The sequence below is a fragment of the Entelurus aequoreus genome, linkage group LG06 (genome assembly GCF_033978785.1).
Source record: "Entelurus aequoreus isolate RoL-2023_Sb linkage group LG06, RoL_Eaeq_v1.1, whole genome shotgun sequence".
NCBI lineage: Eukaryota > Metazoa > Chordata > Actinopteri > Syngnathiformes > Syngnathidae > Entelurus > Entelurus aequoreus.
Window position 1 is genome coordinate 60,538,541 of NC_084736.1, and position 22,383 is coordinate 60,560,923.

The 22,383-nt window shown below is 38.8% G+C and overlaps 1 protein-coding gene across 4 annotated transcripts in view; it reads right to left on the reverse strand.

Annotated features, from left to right (window-relative positions):
- Positions 1-22,383, reverse strand: part of mvb12bb (multivesicular body subunit 12Bb) — a 119,068-nt gene that overhangs the window by 57,190 nt on the left and 39,495 nt on the right. For 3 of the 4 annotated variants that reach the window (XM_062049591.1, XM_062049592.1, XM_062049590.1), the window contains exons 6-7: positions 11,063-11,173; positions 2,067-2,125 (exon numbers count right to left, since the gene is read on the reverse strand). In XM_062049591.1, coding sequence (XP_061905575.1) covers positions 2,067-2,125; positions 11,063-11,173 — 170 coding nt within the window. Of the gene's footprint in view, positions 1-583; positions 749-2,066; positions 2,126-11,062; positions 11,174-22,383 lie in introns of those variants that run through there. The other variant, XM_062049593.1, reaches the window with a different exon arrangement.

Genomic DNA, 22,383 nt, shown 5'->3' on the forward strand with positions numbered 1-22,383 from the left:
AAAAAAGAAACTTACACAAATACTTCACAATGCATCCTTGTGCTACGGGTAAGTTTTGCCCACTAGATTCCTCACACGTTGTTCACCCATGTCTTTGTGCGAGTCTTCAATATGCATTACATACATTGCAGTGGTTAAGGAACTGAGTACTTTGGGCACCTACTGAGTAGTTGTTGATATGCTTAAAATAAATTTATTTTTGAAAGACTAATTTGTCATTAGTGGCTATGTAGGACTATACATAATTTAACAATACCATTATTTTGTGCATTTTGCTTTATTTGCAGAGTTAATATCTGCATTAAACTCAGACACCAATATGCACAGCTAAAGCAACACCTAAAAAAAATGCATATTAATATTATAAAATATTTCTGAAAGTCCAAATATGTTGACACACACAGACAAAATATTCTCTCTGTCTCTCAATTGTCTGTCTTTGCAGTGTGATCGTCTCCTTTCTCACAGCCGTTTGTGCGTAACTGTGCTAATTTGCGCGAACATTTCCAGATGTGCTAAATATAGACGCAAAACAGAGGCCACAGAACAATTTCAGTCTTAATAAATGATTATATTTGCACCTTCTTCTCCTAGTGTTGTGAGAATCAGCATATATTCTCCACACACATGAAGACAAACAAGACAAATGGACTGCACTCCTTAGAAGATGAGCTTTGCTTGCGCTAACACGTTTGCACGTGTTTTAATACATGCACACCTTTCGTAGATCAGGCCCTATGTTGAACCACTGTAAAAAAAAATCCGAAAACACAATGAAATAGGGGGGGTGCTAAAACCCAAATGTGCTGTGCAGTATGACTAACATTGTGACGAGGAACCTCTTCAAATGAAAATAACAGTTTCCTCAGGCAAAGTTTCGTAACAAGTATGTGCTGTATATTGTATTTAGCCATACTTTTTGCATACACGCAAAATGCTTTATTCCTTTGCAACCATGGAATTTCCCGACCACTGTTTCAACTGTATTGTTACAGTAAAAGGTTAACTCTATGATCTTGTTTGCTGCTACTCTAGTTTTCCATAAAAAAAAATAAAAATCATTGTTGACTACCAGGGATGGGTACCTTTCATATTTGAATTGATATAGTACCAATTACCGATACTTGGTAATCAATACCGGTACTCATCAGAATTGATTAATTGTCATTGTTAAAAAAAATTAAAATAATAATAATAAAAAAATAATAATAATAATACAAAAAATAAATAAAAAAAATAAAAAAATGAAACAAATAAAATAAAATTTAAAAAAAAGAAAAAGAAATAAATATATATGTATATATATATATATATATATATATATATATATATATATATATATATATATATATATATATATATATATATATATATATATATATATATATATATATATATATAAAACACTTCTTTGTCTCATTTTGCAACTACTATAGTGCATTATGTAGTGGACTTTGTATGCAATTGCAATTCCAAGATGGCAGTGGCGTATAGACTGCAGTGTGTTGCCTTTGTCAGAAGGTAATCTTTGTTATTTAGTGTGTGCCAGTCTGTTGAGCGCTAAAAACGTTTACACTTTAAGTATTTTACTTATTACACACCAGCTGTTTGATTGTAATGTGCGTCTTGGTTGTAGTTTTCATTATCACATTTGAAGATGTTGAAATATCCATGTAAACCTGAAATGCTAAACTTTGACAAATCCAATGTAAATCCAAATCCAATATAAATCCATATCTAACGTAAATTAGCATTTACGCAGCGCATTTTCAAAAGTGGAGCCTTACTGTACTTTGGAGTGCCTTCTCTATGCTTTGTTGCCATGGAAAATTACCCTAGAGGCAGTACAGCTGAGTCCGCTCTGAGTGTTTGACTGCTTGTTTACCGGCTAAGTGCTTGAGCTGGTGCAAGTCTGCAACCATGCAACGAACTTAACAGTTATGGCACAGTTTGATTTTTACGTGACAAACTTTAGTCGGTACTACCGAGTACCAAATCCGGTACCCGTCCCCATTAACTACAATAACATATATTCTCTGATAAGTCTAAAGTGTGGGAGAGGTTACCTGTCATTGTGTAGCTTCCACCGCTCTGGTGCTCATCTGGCCTACTGATGATGGTCTTACTACAGGCAAAAAGAAAAGAAAATAACATTTACTGGATCTGTTACTACTACTATTACTTAATTGAGAGGCGTATTAAATGGAAGGTTATCATGTCTGTGGCATTTATATTCCTATAGCGTTTATTGTCATAGTTTCATAAGTAGTAGAAACAGGGAGAACATTCAGTCATACTACTAAAATGTTTCCATCTAAAATGTAGACCAGAGCTTCCAAATCAAAGTTTGAGTGTAAATGGGGAAAATAAGGCAAACATTAAAACGGTGCATCAGTTGCCTGCGGGCTTGAGCAGACCTTCAACGGGGCTTTGGAGTAGGATCTTGTTAAGTCTGGAGGAGCCGCGGGATTCCATTATTCAAGGGAAGTCTGTTTTTACTGGTTCATGGCCTTGTATTACAGAAAACAGCACCGAATGCACTTTGTGGGCAGTTGAAGTTAACAAACCATATAAGATTGAAATCCTCATCAATCAAGCTATCACAAATTACACCCCTGGCCTCACCCCTATGGATCGATAAATCCTCAGCTTGTGAGGAGGGCGAAAAACAGCTTCAAGATAGCTGCATAAGACACGCCGGCGTGCCTTGGAGGCAGCTAAAGAATACAACAGCTATAAAACTAACCATCTCATAATGATGATGCCAGGTAATATCATTAAAATGGGCATTGCTATGATTAGCACAGACAGACATTATGTAAGACCAGGTAAGCAAGAGTCTGAAGAAATTGTAGCGATGAAGAGATGGATTTTAGATGCAAGAAGGTTCCAAATCATGTATACTTAGCTTGTTTAATGACTGTATTTAGGGTAAATGCATGGGCGGTTTGAAGGAGTATAACTGATCTTGTCCTATGAAATAAACAACTATAATAATTTCTACAGAGGGCAACAAAACAAGACTTCTGACTGTGTGGTATTTATGAGCTGAAGCCTGCAACTCAGATGCATTTGCAATGAAAGGGTTGACTTTTCTTCCCCTCATTTACATTAGCATTTGGCCATGTTGAATCCAGACCAATTGTGAATTTTTAAAAGGTTGGCATCAATCTTGTGGGGACGATTGCCATATTCGCTGCAGACTTCTTTTACTTTGCAAAGGTTGATTCGGCAGCTGAAAAGGAAGCTGCACATCTGTCAAGCACACGGACATACAGGATTCCTGATGACGTGGTAGTGGAAAGTTTAAATGTCTTTTTTTTTTAGGAGCTTGTGTTTGTTTTGGTCAATCAATGCCCTGAGGCGCCATTTGAAAAACAAGCCGAGCATGTGGGTATCTTTATATTTCTAAGTGATGGTGCCTTAAAGGCCTACTGAAATGAAATTTTCTTATTCAAACGGGGATAGCAGATCCATTCTATGTGTCAAACTTGATCATTTCGCGATATTGCCATATTTTTGCTGAAAGGATTTAGTAGAGAACATCGACGATAAAGTTCGGAACTTTTGGTCGCTGATAAAAAAAGCCTTGCCTGTACCGGAAGTAGCGTGACGTCGCAGGTTGAAGGGCTCCTCACATTTCCCCATTGTTTACACCAGCAGCGAGAGCGATTCGGACCAAGAAAGCGACGATTACCCCATTAATTTGAGCGAGGACGAAAGATTTGTGGATGAGGAACGTAAGAGTGAAGGACTAGAGTGCTCTGACCGTAACTTAGGTACAAGGGCTCATTGTATTCCACACGTTCTCCTTTTTCTATTGTGGATCACGGATTTGTATTTTAAACCACCTCGGATACTATATCCTCTTGAAAATGAGAGTCGAGAACGCAAAATGGACATTCACAGTGACTTTTATCCCCACGACAATACATCGGCGAAGCACTTTAGCTACGGAGCTAACGTGATAGCATCGTGCTTAAATGCAGATAGAAACAAAATAAATGAGCCCCTGACTGGACGGATAGACAGAAGATCAACGATACTACCAAACTCTGGACCTGTAACCACACGGTTAATGCATTCCAGCCTGGCGAAACCTAGCAATGCTGTTGCTAACGACGCCATTGGAGCTAACTTAGCTACGGGACCTCGACAGAGCTATGCTAAAAACATTAGCTATCCACCTACGCCAGCTCTCATCTGCTCATCAACACCCGTGCTCACCTGCATTCCAGCGATCGACGGCGCGACGAAGGACTTCACCCAATCATCGATGCGGTCGGCGGCTAGCGTCGGATAGCGCGTCTGCTATCCCACTTAAAGTCCTCCTGGTTGTGTTGCTGCAGCCGGCCGCTAATACACCGATCCCACCTACAGCTTTCTTCTTTGCAGTCTCCATTTTTCATTAAACAAATTGCAAAAGATTCACCAACACAGATGTCCAGAATACTGTGGAATTTTGCGATGAAATCAGAGCTGTTTGTATTGGGATACAATGTGTCCCAATACTTCCGCTTCAACCATTGACGTCACGTGCAAACGTCATCATACCTAGACATTTTCAACCGGAAGTTTCCCGGGAAATTTAAAATTGCACTTTATAAGTTAACCCGGCCGTATTGGCATGTGTTGCAATGTTAAGATTTCATCATTGATATATAAACTATCAGACTGCGTGGTCGGTAGTAGTGGGTTTCAGTAGGCCTTTAAACTCCCAAACCATGCAAAACCTTCAATGTTTAAATTTTGTAAAGGAACAACAAAGTCTTTCCACTCCAAATTGGTTATTTCTAAATACAATTTCAGGTGCATTGGAGAGGCTGACATATGGCAAATCAATTAGACAAACTAATTCCTAAAACAAAAACCATGGCAAGTGCATTTGCTAATCAACAGCAGTGTCGGGACTCGTATTACGGTGGCCACTGGAGTTTTGACAACAATTAATCCTCATTTCAGGCAAGGAGAGCCATATTGACACATATTCCTAATTTGAATATGCAATTATAGTGTCGTTCCTCATCAAATTACTGTAAAACTGGGAACACAGCCTGGAAGACTTATACAATTACAAGACTTATCAAGAGACCTATGTTCCCAAAAAAATCTGTCTGAGTTAAAATCGCATTAGTGCCGCAAAGCAAACCACAGCAGTAAAGTTCACTTCATTGTGTTGCTACAGCTGCGGTTCAGATATTTTCAAGAGCATTCTTTTACGTTGCTGATTTGTCGATGTAAAAAAGACAGAGACGGAGAAAAAACTGCGACAGACAGTGGGGACAAAAGTCAGTGGAGATGATGAGGAAAGTGATATCACTGTAAAGCCAGAGTTGCGATACAGGAAGCAGAAGGCTCTTGTTTTGACACACATCCAGCTTCTCCTGTGACAACACCTCCACACGTTCCTTTATGTGCTGACAGTGCTGCTTTATAGGTGCCACTATCTCAGCCATCATTATCCTCCTTTAAGCTCAGAGTCAGTCAGAGGCTGAAAAGAAGGTTCTCTCTGAATTTTGTAGCAAATCACAGAAGAGCACGAGCCCATCACATCTCCGCAGATCACTCAATCATTCCCAGCACTGAAACCATCGTTGGGATCAGAGCTCCTTTTTGCAACTTTTTAGAATGCAACAAGTAATGAGAAGGATTGAGTGAGACAGTCATGCAAAACTGACAGACACACAATCAGGATGACTCTTTCTCTCAACAAATATGTACGGTAGGAAGTCTTGGATAACCAGCAAGCAACACAAGGAGATACGATCTCCTGCAGAGGTGCTTCAGTGTGAGTGTCACAGCCAGAATGCTGCATGACTCGTAATGTATTGATATGCCAGTTCTGACATGGACGACTCTCTCGGTGTCAGGTGTGAGAAAGTCAGCATTGCAATATAAAAAACCCCACAGATATTCAGCTTTGACATTTTTATCACTACTGTTTGATTTAAAAGGTGCCCGTGTGTACATTGGGCTAAGATTCTAATAGAAATGTCACTGAGATTTGAGTGAACAAGAAAGAATGGTAATATTAGGACAAGGCTAATGACTGCTAGCTAAAGAGGTCAGATACCAGTAACGGCAATGACAGTTTTATCAGGAGAACAAGTGCTGTGGCCATAAGAAGGATGGATGACAGGGGTCTTTACTGGACACATTTGAAGGCTGAACGTATAATATTTTACCCTACCTGCAAACGTTGGGGTTACAATTCTGTTTTAAGTAGGATATGACGAACAATCAATGAACAAAAACAAAACTCCTATACCTCCTTTGAACACTCGTCGAACCAAAAGTCAATGAGCAAAATATACCAATAAAGAAAAACTATAAAAAACTAATATCATTCAGCATTTCAAAAGGTCAAGTATATTACTTTATACCTATATCTTCTATTTAATGTTGACTATCTAAACAGAACAGCTTTTTTTTTTTTAAACACTTTAATGTGTTGAGGATATGTGTGTGCAAAGTGTCAGTAATTGGTTAGTCACATGTTTTATTCGTGTTTTGTGTTTTTTTACACAATGAATGAGGTTGGGTGTGCTGTGGTTAACTCCTCTTTTACGGTCAGTTGATATGGTGTTATGTTTTGAAGTAGGATGTTACAATTACCAGTAATCATGATACACCACGGTAAAAATCCCAAAAGTTAGTATTTGTCATGTCTGTGTGATCATGTTTTGTTTTGGTTATGTTCAGGTTTGGTTTTTGGACTATTTGTGCACTCTTGTTTGTTTTGTCACCATGGCGATCATTAGTTTCACCTGTTTCACGTTTTGCACTCGCGCACCTGTTGTCAATCATGTCTGTATTATTTAAGCCCATAGTTGCCAGGAAGTCAGCCAGGCGACATTAACTCTGATTCCTCCATGATTACGCGTCCATGCCATAGTTCTATGATCTTTCCATGCTTGACCAAGTAAGTTTTGTTTCATGCCCTTAGTCTGTTTATGTGTTAATTTTGTTCATAGCCAAGTTTGTACTTCCGCCCTTGTGCGCGCTTTCCGTTTGTTCCTTTTGATAGTGTTAAAATAAATATGTCCTTACCTTCACGCCTTGCCCGCTCCAACTTTCCTTTGCATTCCGGGAAAACAAACCCCAAAGTCCACGCATTGACAGTATTACCGTTTTAAATTAAGATTATTGTAAAACCGTGATTGCAGCATTAACACTTTAATAAACTCACCAATTAGTCTACTGATCATTTACTTGGGGAAGTAAGGTAGCGCTGTTATTGCTAGCTATCTTAAAAGCTAACATGAATACAAGAGACATTAACAGCTTTCTCCATTACAAACGTCATACCCCAATCGAAACACATTGCTGTCTTATCAATGAGGCTATTCAATTGTGCACATTGAACCTACAGGTAGGGTTGCCAACTCCCTGAAAAAATAATATGATACACCTTTTAGGGGTGTCCCATATTGTTTTATTTGTATGAAAGGAGTTTTATACTATCCAGTTGCTTCCATATATTATGGAGGCAATTGGACTCTTCTTGCTTAAGATGTTTCAGAGTTGCTTCCATTCAACCTTTGTGGATTATATGACCTGATGACAGACAATTTACACTTATATTTTTATACTGTTTGACTCCAAACACAATTTACCTAGCTGCATAGGTTTTGGATTAATACGAATACATGGGAAACTAATCATTCAATAGTATCTTTTTTGAGCAAAATACCTAAAATCACATACTAAAGTAATGTGTTTTGTCTTAAATAGAAATATTAACAAAATACCAATACACTAATTTCTTTAAAAAGGAGCCATATGTAATAATTGCATGTCAAGTCATCATTAAATGGCCCTGATCTGTCAAAAGGCATTAAAGTCCTGCTGAAACCCACTTCTACCGACCACGCAGTCTGATAGTTTATACATCAATGATGAAATCTTAACATTGCAACACATGCCAATACGGCCGGGTTAACTTATAAAGTGCAATTTTAAATTTCCCGCTAAACTTCCGGTTGAAAACGTCTATGTATGATGACGTATGCACGTGACGTCAATCGTTGGAACGGAAGTATTTGGACACCATTGAATCCATTACAAAAAGCTCTGTTTTCATCTCAAAATTCCACAGTATTCTGGACATCTGTGTTGGTGAATCTTTTGCAATTTGTTTAATGAACAATGAAGACTGCAAAGAAGAAAGATGTAGGTGGGATCGGTGTATTAGCGGCTGGCTGCAGCAACACAAGTGGGAGGACTTTGACTTGGATAGCAGACGCGCTATCCGACGCTAGCCGCCGACCGCACGGATGATCGGGTGAAGTCCTTCGTCGCTCCGTCGATCGCTGCAACGCAGGTGAGCACGGGTGTTGATGAGCAGATGAGGGCTGGCTGGCGTAGGTGGATAGCTAATGTTTTTAACATAGCTCTGTGAGGTCCCGTTGCTAAGTTAGCTTCAATTGCGTCGTTAGCAACAGCATTGTTAAGCTTTGCCAGGCTGGAAAGCATTAACCGTGTATTTACATGTCCATGGTTTAATAGTATTGTTGATTTCTGTCTATCCTTCCAGTCAGGGCCTTATTTATTTATTTAGTTTCTGTATGCAGTTAAGCCCGATGCTATCACGTTAGCTCCGTAGCTAAAGTGTTTCGCCGATGTATTGTCGTGGAGATAAAAGTCACTGTGAATGTCCATTTCGCGTTCTCGACTCTCATTTTCAAGAGGATTTAGTATCCGAGGTGGTTTAAAATACAAATCTGTGATTCACAATAGAAAAAGGAGAGAGTGTGGAATCCAATGAGCCAGCGTGTACCTAAGTTACGGTCAGAGCGAAAAAAGATGCGTCCTGCACTGCACTCTAGTCCTTCACTCTTACGTTCCTCATCCACGAATCTTTCATCCTGGCTCAAATTCATGGGGTAATCGTCGCTTTCTCGGTCCGAATTGCTCTCGCTGCATTGAAAACAATGGGGGAATGTGAGGAGCCTTTCAACCAGCGACGTCACGCTACTTCCGGTACAGGCAAGGCTTTTTTTATCAGCGACCAAAAGTTGCGAACTTTATCGTCGATGTTCTCTACTAGATCCTTTCAGCAAAAATATGGCAATATCGCGAAATGATCAAGTATGACACATAGAATGGATCTGCTATCCCCGTTTGAATAAAAAAAAAATCATTTCAGTAGGCCTTTAAGGGACGGTTGGCAACCCTACCTACAGGCCTCTCATATTTCGGAATGTACGGACTAAAAGTTCAACACTCTAATAAGAAGAAGCAACACAAGTTGACAATTTTCTTCTGCCAAGGAAAATATACTGTGTTTTATTTTTATTTATTTAAATACAGCTTAAAAATGAGTCAGTGTGAAACAGTGTGTGCATAAGTTTTTGAGCACATTTAACAACACTGTGATATGAACTTTTCATATCGTTATATTCCAAGTTTATTGTATTGACCTATGGAGCAATAGTGATATTGTATCGATAACTAACTTGATGCTGATTTAAAGTGGTGAATAAAATAATTGCAGATGTTTCATTGAAAAATATAATATCAACTGAAAAAACTGCAGACATTTTACATCCTTAGCAATAAACAAAGTGTGCCGGTATTTATACGGAAGTCAGCTCAACAGGTTTGCACACTAAACATTTTAGTGCCTCAAGATGGTGTAACAGCCTGAGCCAATAATGAATAACTTGCGGTTTATCTTGTATTTTATTTAAACTTCCTCTACTAATTACACAAATTGACCTACTTACTACCTACAATGAGGTGATTAATGGGTGTGTCTTAAGCTTGGCTCTATTCAGAAATCCCATTAATTTGTTTATATTTGTTCACAAAAAGACCACAGCCAAGGTTAACTAAGGTTTGAAAGAGATCATAGCAGCTTTTAGATTCCAAACATGGGTCAAAATAATGGAGTTTATTGACAGCATTTTAAACAGTTTGGCTGATTTCTCATTGAATGGGAATGAAGTGCAGTATGATGGAAATGACTACAAAGACAGTATTGTATAATGTACTTCATCATCACTATGTCAGTATATTTAATATATGACCGAAAAATGACTCCAGAAGTATTTGGTATGTTTGGGTGCCTGCAGTACATGCTACTGTACAGATGCCGGATAAACAGTCAAAGGACTCAGCTGTATAATATACCCACAGTCCTGTCCTCATGTGTCAGTGAATTATGGATGGAATTACTCTCGAAAGAAGGCTCAGAGTGTAGAATGAATTTGAATGTTAATACAAAAACCAGTAGCCTGTGATCTCAGCAGGCATCAGAGGGGGTGTGCGTTGCTTCGAGGTGCATTTCATCCCAACCTCTCATCCTCACAAACTTCAAAAGAGCTGAGGGATTACCAGTAAAAGCTAAAAAAAAAGGCACACGTGGGCCTAAACTCTTTGCCTTCGAATGTGTGGCTTTTTACTCATTGTATTTATTTATTCCCATCTAAATGTATTTCCATGTGAACAGTTGTTGGCTTTCTTTGGATATTTCAAGTGGCTTTTTACTGAGTTCAGCAAAGGATAGCAGAGTTAAAAAAAAAAAACTTCATGCTGGCATACCTGCCAGCAGCCTGTGCCAAACACACTCTGACACCGTCTTGGCTGTTTATTTACAATTTGCAGTGGGAATCCCCAGGTTTTCGTTGCAATAAATAATCAAGCTTATCTGCCTTGGAGCTTTCACTAAGGCCCGGGGCGGAGGATGCTGGAGCGGAGAGACGACACGCGCATTCTAGCATGCCAAATATTTTGGAGCTTTCTTCTCTTCCGCTGCAGCTGTTGCTCCCTCTCCAGGCTATATCTCCTCCTGTTTGTGTGCACAGCAATATTCTTGCTACAGTCACAGAGCAACCTGACTGTGCCTCTTGGGAAACTCCATAAAAATAAAGGTTTAGCCCTTTTTGAACTCAGGTTAGCCTCTCTTGAATGTACTCTCACACAACCTTGTTGGTCATGCAGTGAATTGCTCAATTGACGGACCTCCGCCTATATCGTGAAATATTTGATGATACACTGACAAAACACATTTAATAACAATTAACAACATATCATGGAATCTGTTTTTGTAAAACATTACCTGGCAATGTCAGATGAGGAATCAGAGTTGACTGTGCTCGATCTTTCCTGAGATATCTGCAGATGAGGCACATCCCCCACTCGATACCAGATTCCCATGTTATTGATTTCTCTGTGCAACAAGAAGAAAATGACATCAATGTGCAGACTGTACATTAAAGGTAGTCCTCTGATCATGGCTGTGATGCAAATGCAATGCAACTTAGCTGTCCTTAAAGGCCTACTGAAACCCACTATCACCGACCACACAGTCTGATAGTTTATATATCAATGATGAAATCTTAACATTGCAACACATGCCAATACGGCCGGATTAGATTAGTAAAGTGCAATTTTAAATTTCCCGCAAAATATTCTGCTGAAAACGTCTCGGTATGATGACGTTTGTGTGTGACGTCACGGATTGTGCGGACATATTGGGACACCATTGTGGCCAGCTATTAAGTCGTCTGTTTTCATCGCAAAATTCCACAGTATTCTGGACATCTGTGTTGGTGAATCTTTTGCAATTTGTTTAATGAACAATGAAGACAGCAAAGAATAAAGCTGTAGGTGGGAAGCGGTGTATTAGCGGCCGGCTGCAGCAACACAACCAGGAGGACTTTGATTTGGATAGCAGACGCGCTACCGTGAGTACGCAGCTTTGGCTTCCAAACATTTGATCGCTTGCCCGTACGTGCGTGCCGCTATGTGCATGTCACGTACGTAACTTTGGGGAAATATATGTGCTGTATGAACTTTACGGAGGTGAACGATACTTTGGGCTGTGGGATTGAGTGTGTTGTGCGGGTGTTTGAGTTGTATTGGTGGGTTATATGGACGGGAGGGGGGAGCTGTTTGTTATGCGGATTAATTTGTGGCATATTAAATATAAGCCTGGTTGTGTTGTGGCTAATAGAGTATATTTATGTCTTGTGTTTATTTACTGTTTTAGTCATTCACAGCTGAATATCAGGTCCCACCCGCCTCTCACAGCATCTTCCCTATCTGAATCGCTTCCACTGCCCTCTAATCCTTCACTCTCACTTTCATCATCCACGAATCTTTCATCCTCGCTCAAATTAATGGGGTAATCGTCGCTTTCTCGGTCCGAATCACTCTCACTGCTGGTGGCCATGATTGTAAACAATGTGCAGATGTGAGGCGCTCCACAACCTGTGACGTCACGCTACTTCCAGTACAGGCAAGGCTTTTTTATCAGCGACCAAAAGTTGCGAACTTTATCGTCGATGTTCTCTACTAAATCCTTTCAGCAAAAATATGGTAATATCGCGAAATGATCAAGTATGACGCATAGAATGGACCTGCTATCCCCGTTTAAATAAGAAAATGTCATTTTAGTAGGCCTTTAACAGAGTGAATAGTCTACGCAGAATTTCTGAAAATGTCTTATTTATCCAAGTAGTTGGCCTGACGGGTGCTGAATCCAAATTGGGTGTATATGAAGCTCAAAAATGTCCCAAAATGACTCAAAAGTTAGAAATCCAAGGCTGAAATCTATATTTTAGTTCCTCAACTTACAAGTAATTTGAGATGCCAGCTTTCTCGCCGCTTTTTGTAGAGCATTAAGTTGCGAGCATAATTTGAGTTACAAGCCTCCTTGCTGCCGCGGTTTAAGTAGTGACTGTCCACAGATTGACACAATGATGGCTTCCAACCTCCGGTACTGAGACAGTGTGAAGGACAAGAAGCAAACAACCGAATCAGAGGAACAAGCATATCCCACGGTTAGCCGACGCGTGGGATATATATCACATTAAGCCCCAGCAAGCCTCTGCAGCATGCAGCCAAAAACGTCCAAAGGACATACCGTATTTTTCAGACTATAAGTCGCAGTTTTTTTCATACTCAGGAGCGACTTATGTGTGAAATTATTAACACATTACCGTAAAATTTTAAATAATATTATTTAGCTCATTCACGTAAGAGACTAGACGTATAAGATTTCATGGGATTTAGCGATTAGGAGTGACAGATTGTTTGGTAAACGTATAGCATGTTCTATATGTTATAGTTATTTGAATGACTCTTACCATAATATGTTACGTTAACATACCAGGCACGTTCTCAGTTGGTTATTTATGCTTCATATAACGTACACTTATTCAGCCTGTTGTTCACTATTCTTTATTTATTTTAAATTGCCTTTCAAATGTCTACTTGGTGTTGGGTTTTATCAAATCAATTTCCCCCAAAAATGCGACTTATACTCCAGTGCGACTTATATATGTTTTTTTTCCTTATTTATTATGCATTTTCGGCCGGTGCGACTTATACTCCGGAGCGACTTATACTCCAAAAAATACAGTACATTTATCCATGAAAATATGAAGCAGCTGCCAATGCTGTGTTTGACGTGTTTCAGTTTGTTCTGTAGTCCGGACTCAACAAATTGGATGATCAAGCATTACCTTTGGTACACAGCCACAGCTTGCTGTCAACTCTGACCTCCAGTCTGTCACTCAAAGACATCTGTGTGCAACATACTGTAACCAAAAATAACGGTTCTTATTGTTACACGACAGTGAAGCAGTCCTGTTTTGGTTGTTAGCTCGGTATACAACCTGATGCCACTGAAAACCAGATTGCCTATTCTTTCCTGCTTCCCTGTGACAATTTATTTGTACAAAAAATGGATGGATGGAAGTCTGTTATCTACTGAATGTCGTAGTATTTTGTGTAAATAACAATCAACTATGCCTTAAGAGCTGTGCTGGGCAATCAGTTGACAACCCAGGGCTTTCAGCTCATTAGCTAGCACTGCTTAGCCCAACCAACGAAAAACAGACGGATGCCTTTTAAAAAAGGTCTCAGGACCTATTTAGAAAAGCTTACAGCACATTTTAATCTGTAAATTTTGTGATGTGTTTTATGCAATTTTTTCTTCTTTTTTTTGTTTTTCTTTCTTGAAATATGTAGCACTTTGGGATTAAGTGTCACATGAAAAGTGCATTATAACTAAGAGTTATTATTATTATTATTAAATTTGTAGACCCATGTCCAGGGTGCTGAGATGATTGTGCATTACGTAAACATGCACAGATACTGTAGGTTGTTGACATACTGTACACAACAAATAGCATGGTGGCTTTAGAATCAATCCTTGTGGATGCTCCCAAAGACAAGTAGGATGTAAACACTGAAAATAGTTTGCAGTAGTGGCGTGCTAGTCATTGACGGAACGTCCAAAACCTGCAAGTTTTTCTCAAAACCAGCACTCACAGGTTCTCGTCGCCATTTAGTCAGTCAGTGACTCGCCCCTGCCACGCTAGCCAAATTAAGAGACTAAACCATGTAATATGTAATTAATTATGCCACTGTTAGTCAAACTGGATTTTTATAAATGTGTTAGTCCAACAGAAACAGAAACAAATATGTTAATTACTTCAAATAAACTGTCTTTTTCACTTCCTGCCCGAACTGGATCCCTTGCTCTGTCGATTTGTCGGTTCTTGGTACGGGTGCTTGATGACAACCCACTGAATCACAGATACTGAGTGAACGAACTACAAAGTGAACCATGGGTACCACTAGTGTTGTCCCGACACCAATGCTTTGGTACCGGTACCAAAATTATTTTGATACTTTTCTGTACTTTTCTAAATAAAGGGGACCACAAAAAATTGCATGATTGGCTTTATTTTAACAAAAAATCTTACGGTATATCAAAGGCTCCTAATTTAGCTGCTGACATATGCAGTAACATTTTGTGTCATTTTCCATTCTATTATTTTGTCAAAATTATAAAGGACAAGTGGTAGAAAATGAATTATTAATCTACTTGTTCATTTACTGTTAATATCTGCTTACTTTCTCTTTTAACATGTTCTGTCTACACTTTTGTTAAAATGTAATAATCATGTATTCTTCTGTTGTTTGGATGCTTTACATTAGTTTTGGATGATACCACAAATTTGGGTATCAATCCGATACCAAGTAGTTACAGGATCATACATTGGTCATATTCAAAAAGCTCTATTTTCATCTCATAATTCCACAGTATTCTGGACATCTGTGTTGGTGAATCTTTTGCAATTTGTTTAATGAACAATGAAGACTGCAAAGAAGAAAGCTGTAGGTGGGATCGGTGTATTAGCGGCTGGCTGTAGCAACACAACCAGGAGGACTTTGACTTGGATAGCAGACGCGCTATCCGACGCTATCCGACGCTAGCCGCCGACCGCACGGATGATCGGGTGAAGTCCTTCGTCCTTCCGTCGATCGCTGGAACGCAGGTGAGCACGGGTGTTGATGAGCAGATGAGGGCTGGCTGGCGTAGATGGAACGCTAATGTTTTTATCATAGCTCTGTGAGGTCCCGTTGCTAAGTTAGCTTTAAAGGCGTCGTTAGCAACAGCATTGTTAAGCTTCGCCAAGCTGGAAAGCATTAACCGTGTATTTACATGTCCATGGTTTAATAGTATTGTTGTTTTTCTGTCTATCCTTCCAGTAAGGGGTTTATTTCTTTTGTTTCTATTTGCAGTTAAGCCCGATGCTATCACGTTAGCTCCGTAGCTAAAGTGCTTCGCCGATGTATTGTCGTGGAGATAAAAGTCACTGTGAATGTCCATTTCGCGTTCTCGACTCTCATTTTCAAGAGGATATAGTATCCGAGGTGGTTTAAAATACAAATCCGTGATCCACAATAGAAAAAGGAGAGAGTGTGGAATCCAATGAGCCAGCTTGTACCTAAGTTACGGTCAGAGCGAAAAAAGATGCGTCCTGCACTGCACTCTAGTCCTTCACTCTCACGTTCCTCCTCCACGAATCTTTCATCCTGGCTCAAATTAATGGGGTAATCGTCTCTTTCTCGGTCCGAATCGCTCTCGCTGTTGGTGTAAACAATGGGGAAATGCGAGGAGCCTTTCAACTTGTGACGTCACGCTACTTCCGGTACAGGCAAGGCTTTTTTTATTAGCGACCAAAAGTTGCGAACTTTATCGTCGATGTTCTCTACTAAATCCTTTCAGCAAAAATATGGCAATATCGGGAAATGATCAAGTATGACACATAGAATGGATCTACTATCCCCGTTTAAATAAATAAAAAATCATTTCAGTAGGCCTTTAAAATCCTTTTAATATGTTGCACTATTGTTCGGGTTGTTTTTTGCATTTATTTTTTTATTTTTTCCAGTCACATGTGGATAAATATGTGTTAACCTACACCAACAATCCATCCAATCCATTTTCTACCGCTTCTCCCTTTCGGGGTGGCGGGGGGTGCTGGAGCCTATCTCAGCTGCATTCGGGCGGGGTACACTTTGGCCTCATCACAGGGCCAACACAGATAGACAGACAACATTCACACTCACATTCACACACTTGGGCCAATTTAGTGTTGCCAATCAACCTAACCCCAGGTGCATGTCTTTGGAGGTGTGGAGTTTGCATGTTCTCCCCGTGACTGCGTGGGTTCCCTACACCAACAAATTGGAATTAATTCTGTTTGGAAATGCAAGTTGGAAAATCCTCTTCATTGGAGTAGCTGTCAAAGCCTCTTCACAAAAGAAAGGAATATCAGGCTGCAGCACACCAGATATCGCACACCGTGTCCTCAAGAGGCGCTGTTGTACCACCTCTGTCTCAGACTTTTATTATCCCACAATGACGATATAGCGATCTCATTCAAACTGCATTAATATTATTAGTTGTTGCACGAGGAGCCCACAGGCAGGAAGAGAGACATGAGGAGTGGTTGGCAAAAAACTACAACATTGTTAACTATTGAGACTGTGAATATAATTAACTGAATAAAGACTGCAGTTTATCAAGATGAAGTGAACTTATGTTTGTTTTCACAATTGTAGAATCAATACTCTAAAGTTGTGCAGCATTAACTTTTGCGGGTGTTATTAAATGGGATTACTTGTTACTGTAGTACAGGGGTGTCCAAACTTTTTCCACTGAGGGCCGCACACGGAAAAATTAAAGCATGCGGGGGCCATTTTGATATTTTTATTTTTCAAACCATAACAAAATATATGGATTTTGTTTGGTTTTTACCTTTAGGGCTCCAGGGGACAATAAAGGGTCTAAGTCATTAAAATGTTACAAACAAGTCAAATTATTATTTATTTATTTATATAATGCTTACAGTAAATATGTACAGTATATCAACTTCAGGTTGATATAAAGTTGAAAAAAAAAAAGGTTTTATGTCTTTTCTGTCAAAGACAACTTAGTTTTTTATAATAAAACTGAAATACGCAGTATTTTCCCCACTGCCCAAAACATTCAGAAATGTTTGATGTGAAGTAATTAGAGCCTTAAAAATATCAATAATGCAGGACACCATTGATTTTAATTCATTATTATTTTTGAGTAATCACAGTGAAAAGATAAATAAAATCCCATTAAATATATTTGGGACCCAAAAGGTGCCCCACTCAGAAAGTGATACATTTGTATTAGTTTTTTTTTTTTTAAAACTTTCAACACTTAAGTTATGAGCTCAACTTCAGATATATCTGTCGATTTTACGTTTGAACTATTATTTTGTTTGTTTTATGCTCTTTTGTCAAATAAAATGTTGATGTTTTTGTATGGCAACCACACAATATATGCAATATTTCCCTCATAAAACATTTTAAAGTGAAATATTTGAAATAATTGGAGCCTTGAATAGGTCAATAATTCATTATAACATTGATTTTTTTTTTTTTTACTGGAGCAATGGCAAAAAAAGAAAAAATAAAGATAGACAAAACAAAAACACAAGCCTGCATGGTAGCTTTGTGTCAACATTGCAACTTTTTCTAGTTAGATTTCACCTCATTCCACTTTTTTAAATGTTTTTTTAATTTTTGCAATAGCATTTCCAGAATGTGTGGCGGGGCGGGAAACAATTAGCTGCGGGCCGCAAATGGCCCCCGGGCCGCACTTTGGACACCACTGCTGTAGTATGTGCGAGTCTCTACACTTATGACGTTTGACGGATGACGGCGAGACGTGTGCAGTCGCTAATCATGTTTTACTTTCTCTACACATGCGATGTGATTAATAAATACATTTAAATTTATGTGCATAAATAAACTGCACATAAATATACTCAAGACAAAGATGGCAACAATTATTGCTATGTTGCATAAAATTAAAAACTCTGTAAATCAAAAGGCTCTTAACATGTTATATAATTATTTCGTACTCCCATATCTCAACTATTGTGTCGAAATCTGGGGTAACAATTACAAATCGATCATCAACTCTATGTTCTTACTTCAAAAGAAAGCCATTAGAATTGTAAATTATGCGGATTATTATGACCATAAAAATGCTCTGTTTATTAAATTAAAAACATTTAAACTGCACGATGTTGTTGACCTCAACACGTATAAAGCTCATAACCGCATGCTGCCCCGGTGTCTACAGGAAAGGTTCAAATCCAGGGAGAGTCCCTATGACCTCAAGGTTCAGCTGTCTTTCAGAAAGCAAACATGAGAACTATCTTAAAAAGTAGATGTGTTTCTTTCAGGGGGGTCCATCTGTGGAACAGCTAGGATGATTCCTTAAAATGTTCCAGTTCCATTCACACATTTGAAAAAAACTTTTAAACCATTGTCTTCGAAAAATATATCACTCTTGAATCAACACCAGTAGGTAATCCTATGATAATTGTTAACTACAAAACTAAATGTAGGATATAAATAATAATGGAAGTATAAGTGTTTGTATATAGTATATTATAGGTACAAATGTTTAACCAACACGTGCACAGGGAAATTTCACATGTCTTTACTGTGCATATATTTGAACAGTGTTTATGTTGTGTACAAGGTGTATTTATAATATGTTGTGTAAAGGAAATGTCATGTTTCTAGGAAGCTCATCTTGTATTTGAGATTGTTTATAGGGTTAGCTGAAATAAGTGCTCAACTTCAGCCTAAACCCTTTTGGTCTGTAACATTGTCAATTTCTAAATGTACATCTGTTTGTTTATGTAAAACTGTTTGTTTATTTTGTTGACAAATGACCTAACAAATAATAAACGAAACTAAACTAAACTAACTAATAAATAATGTGATGCGTGAATCGAGTGGAAGTGAGCCTTAAAGGCCTACTGAAACCCACTACTACCGACCACGCAGTCTGATAGTTTATATATCAATGATGAAATCTTAGCATTGCAACACATGCCAATACGGCCGGGTTAGATTAGTAAAGTGCAATTTTAAACTTCCCGCGAAATATCCTGCTGAAAACGTCTCGGTATGATGACGTTTGCGCGTGACGTCACGGATTGTAGCGGACATTTTGGGACACCATTGTGGCCAGCTATAAAGTCGTCTGTTTTCATCGCAAAATTCCACAGTATTCTGGACATCTGTGTTGGTGAATCTTTTGCAATTTGTTTAATGAACAATGGAGACAGCAAAGAAGAAAGCTGTAGGTGGGAAGCGGTGTATTAGCGGCCGGCTGCAGCAACACAAACACGTAGCCGGTGTTTCATTGTTCACATTCCCGAAAGATGACAGTCAAGCTTTACCATTGGCCTGTGGAGAACTGGGACAACAGAGACTCTTACTAGGAGGACTTTGAGTTGGATACGCGGTACCATGAGTACGCAGCTGCGGCTTCCAAACATTTGATCGCTTGCCCGTATGTGCGTGCCGCTATGTGCATGTCACATACATAACTTTGGGGACTTTGGGGAAATATATGTGCTGTATGAACTTTGCGGAGGTGAACGGTACTTTGGGCTGTGGGATTGAGTGTGTTGTGCGGGTGTTTGATTTGTATTGGCGGGTTATATGGACAGGAGGGGGGAGGTGTTTGTTATGCGGGATTAATTTGTGGCATATTAAATATAAGCCTGGTTGTGTTGTGGCTAATAGAGTATATATATATGTCTTGTGTTTATTTACTGTTTTAGTCATTCCCAGCTGAATATCAGGTCCCACCCGCCTCTCACAGCATCTTCCCTATCTGAATCGCTTCCACTGCCCTCTAGTCCTTCACTCTCACTTTCCTCATCCACAAATCTTTCATCCTCGCTCAAATTAATGGGGAAATTGTCGCTTTCTCGGTCCGAATTGCTCTCGCTGCTGGTGGCCATGATTGTAAACAATGTGCAGATGTGAGGAGCTCCAAAACCTGTGACGTCACGCGCATATCGTCTGCTACTTCCGGTACAGGCAAGGCTTTTTTATCAGCGACCAAAAGTTGCAAACTCTATCGTCGATGTTCTCTACTAAATCCTTTCAACAAAAATATGGCAATATCTCAAATTGATCAAGTATGACACATAGAATGGACCTGCTATCCCCGTTTAAATAAAAAAATCGCATGTCAGTAGGCCGTTAATGTGCAGTAACCACGTTCGAGCTTTTGCGTATATGTTTCTTGATGAGTGAATCGATTCACTTCGGTTTGTGACTTATAGGTACCTGAGTAAAAATAATCATGTTTATCATCACTAGTTTGCAGTAATAGTTGCCCCCCATGTTGATTGAGTAACCTGTGGAATTTGTAAATCTGGAATGTACCCATTAAGAATGACTATTTTAACATATGCATAAATATGCAATGGTTGTTATGATACAACCGTCTGCACTCATTATGCAAAAGTAAACAGAATAAGTGAGCCTCAGGCAGGTTGCATGTCCTCAAAGTTTTGGGTTCAGGTAAAGGGCCATTAACATTAAAACTTCATTTTTAAGTGAATAAAAATGTTGGGTATCACGATAGAAACAAATGACAAAATCATGGTAACATTTAAAATCATTCATCCTCTATGTTAAAAGAGAGGGAACAAAATGTATCTACAAATATAGGCATTGGGCGACGTGGCTCAGAAGGTAAATCGGCTGACCAGAAACTTTAGGGCTCCTGGTTTCAATCCAGCTTCCACCATCCTAGTCACTGCTGTTGTGTCCTTGAGCAAGACATTCACCCGCTTTTCTTCCAGTGCCACCCACCTGGTGTAAATGTATCCTAAATGTAGATAATATGTTTCTAAATGTAAACACTTTGAGTCACTAGAGAAGAAATGCTAACCCACTTCACATAAAGTGGAACCTTGGTTTACAAACTTAATAAGAAACATTATAAACATGAACAATGGGTTTCAGCCAAAACAGAAGTCAATATTTTAGTAAAAGTTTGTACACTTTGAAAATAAATAACAGTACAAAGTGCTATATAGTACTATATATCAAACAAACATAATCAGGAGGTGATTGATCTATTTAATAACAAAGCCAAAACGACGAGCTGAACTGTCCTCATTTACTGTCGCCCTGCCGACACGCACACACACTGTCACTAGCCTTGTGGTGCACTCAGTTTGAAATCACAAAACTTCTCAATTTTAACAGTTAGGTCACTACAATGATTAGGATTGAAAAAAATACATTCTTCGTGTCTTGTTAGTTAATCTTCTTTGCATGCAGTGGAAAACAAGAGGAGGTTGGGAAAAGGCAGTGTCGACAATGCTGTGGATACTTCATGAATGTTCCAACCCTTACATTGCTTGTTCATTGGTTTCTTTGGACTCATATTAAGCTATCAAAACGAGAAACATTTTGTAAAAAGGCATAAAAAACACAGAAGGCAGCATTGCTCTGCTGACTGAATAAGCACCAAGGATTGGGGATTGATCGTTTCGCCCACAATCGCTGTGCTGCTGGGCACAAAATATGTGGGTGAAACGTTCGTACACCATTTTTATTTGATCGGTGGTTCGTAAATTAAAAATGTCCTACAATGAAGGGTTCGTAAATTGAGGCCCCACTGTAAACAATCATCCATCCATCCATCCATTTTCTACCGCTTATTCCTTTCGGGGTTGCGGGGGCGCTGGAGCCTATCTCAGCTACAATCGGGCGGAAGGCGGGGTACACCCTGGACAAGTCGCCACCTCATCACAGTGCAAACAATCATTCAAATGTTAATACAATTTGGTTCATCATTTTCAAAAACATTTGGGACACACACACACACACACACGCACACACACACACACACACACACACATATATATACGTATGCATATATATATATATATATATATATATATATATATATATATATATATATATATATATATATATATAATATATATATATATATATATATATATATATATATATTAGAGATGTCCGATAATATCGGTCTGCCGATATTATCGGCCGATAAATTCTTTAAAATGTAATATCGAAAATTATCGGTATCGTTTTTTTTTATTATCGGTATCAATTTTTTAATTTTTTTAATTTGGATTTTTTTATTAAATCAACATAAAAACACAAGAAACACTTAGAATTAGTGCACCAACCCAAAAAGCCTCCCTCCCCCATTTACACTCATTCACACTCATTCACACA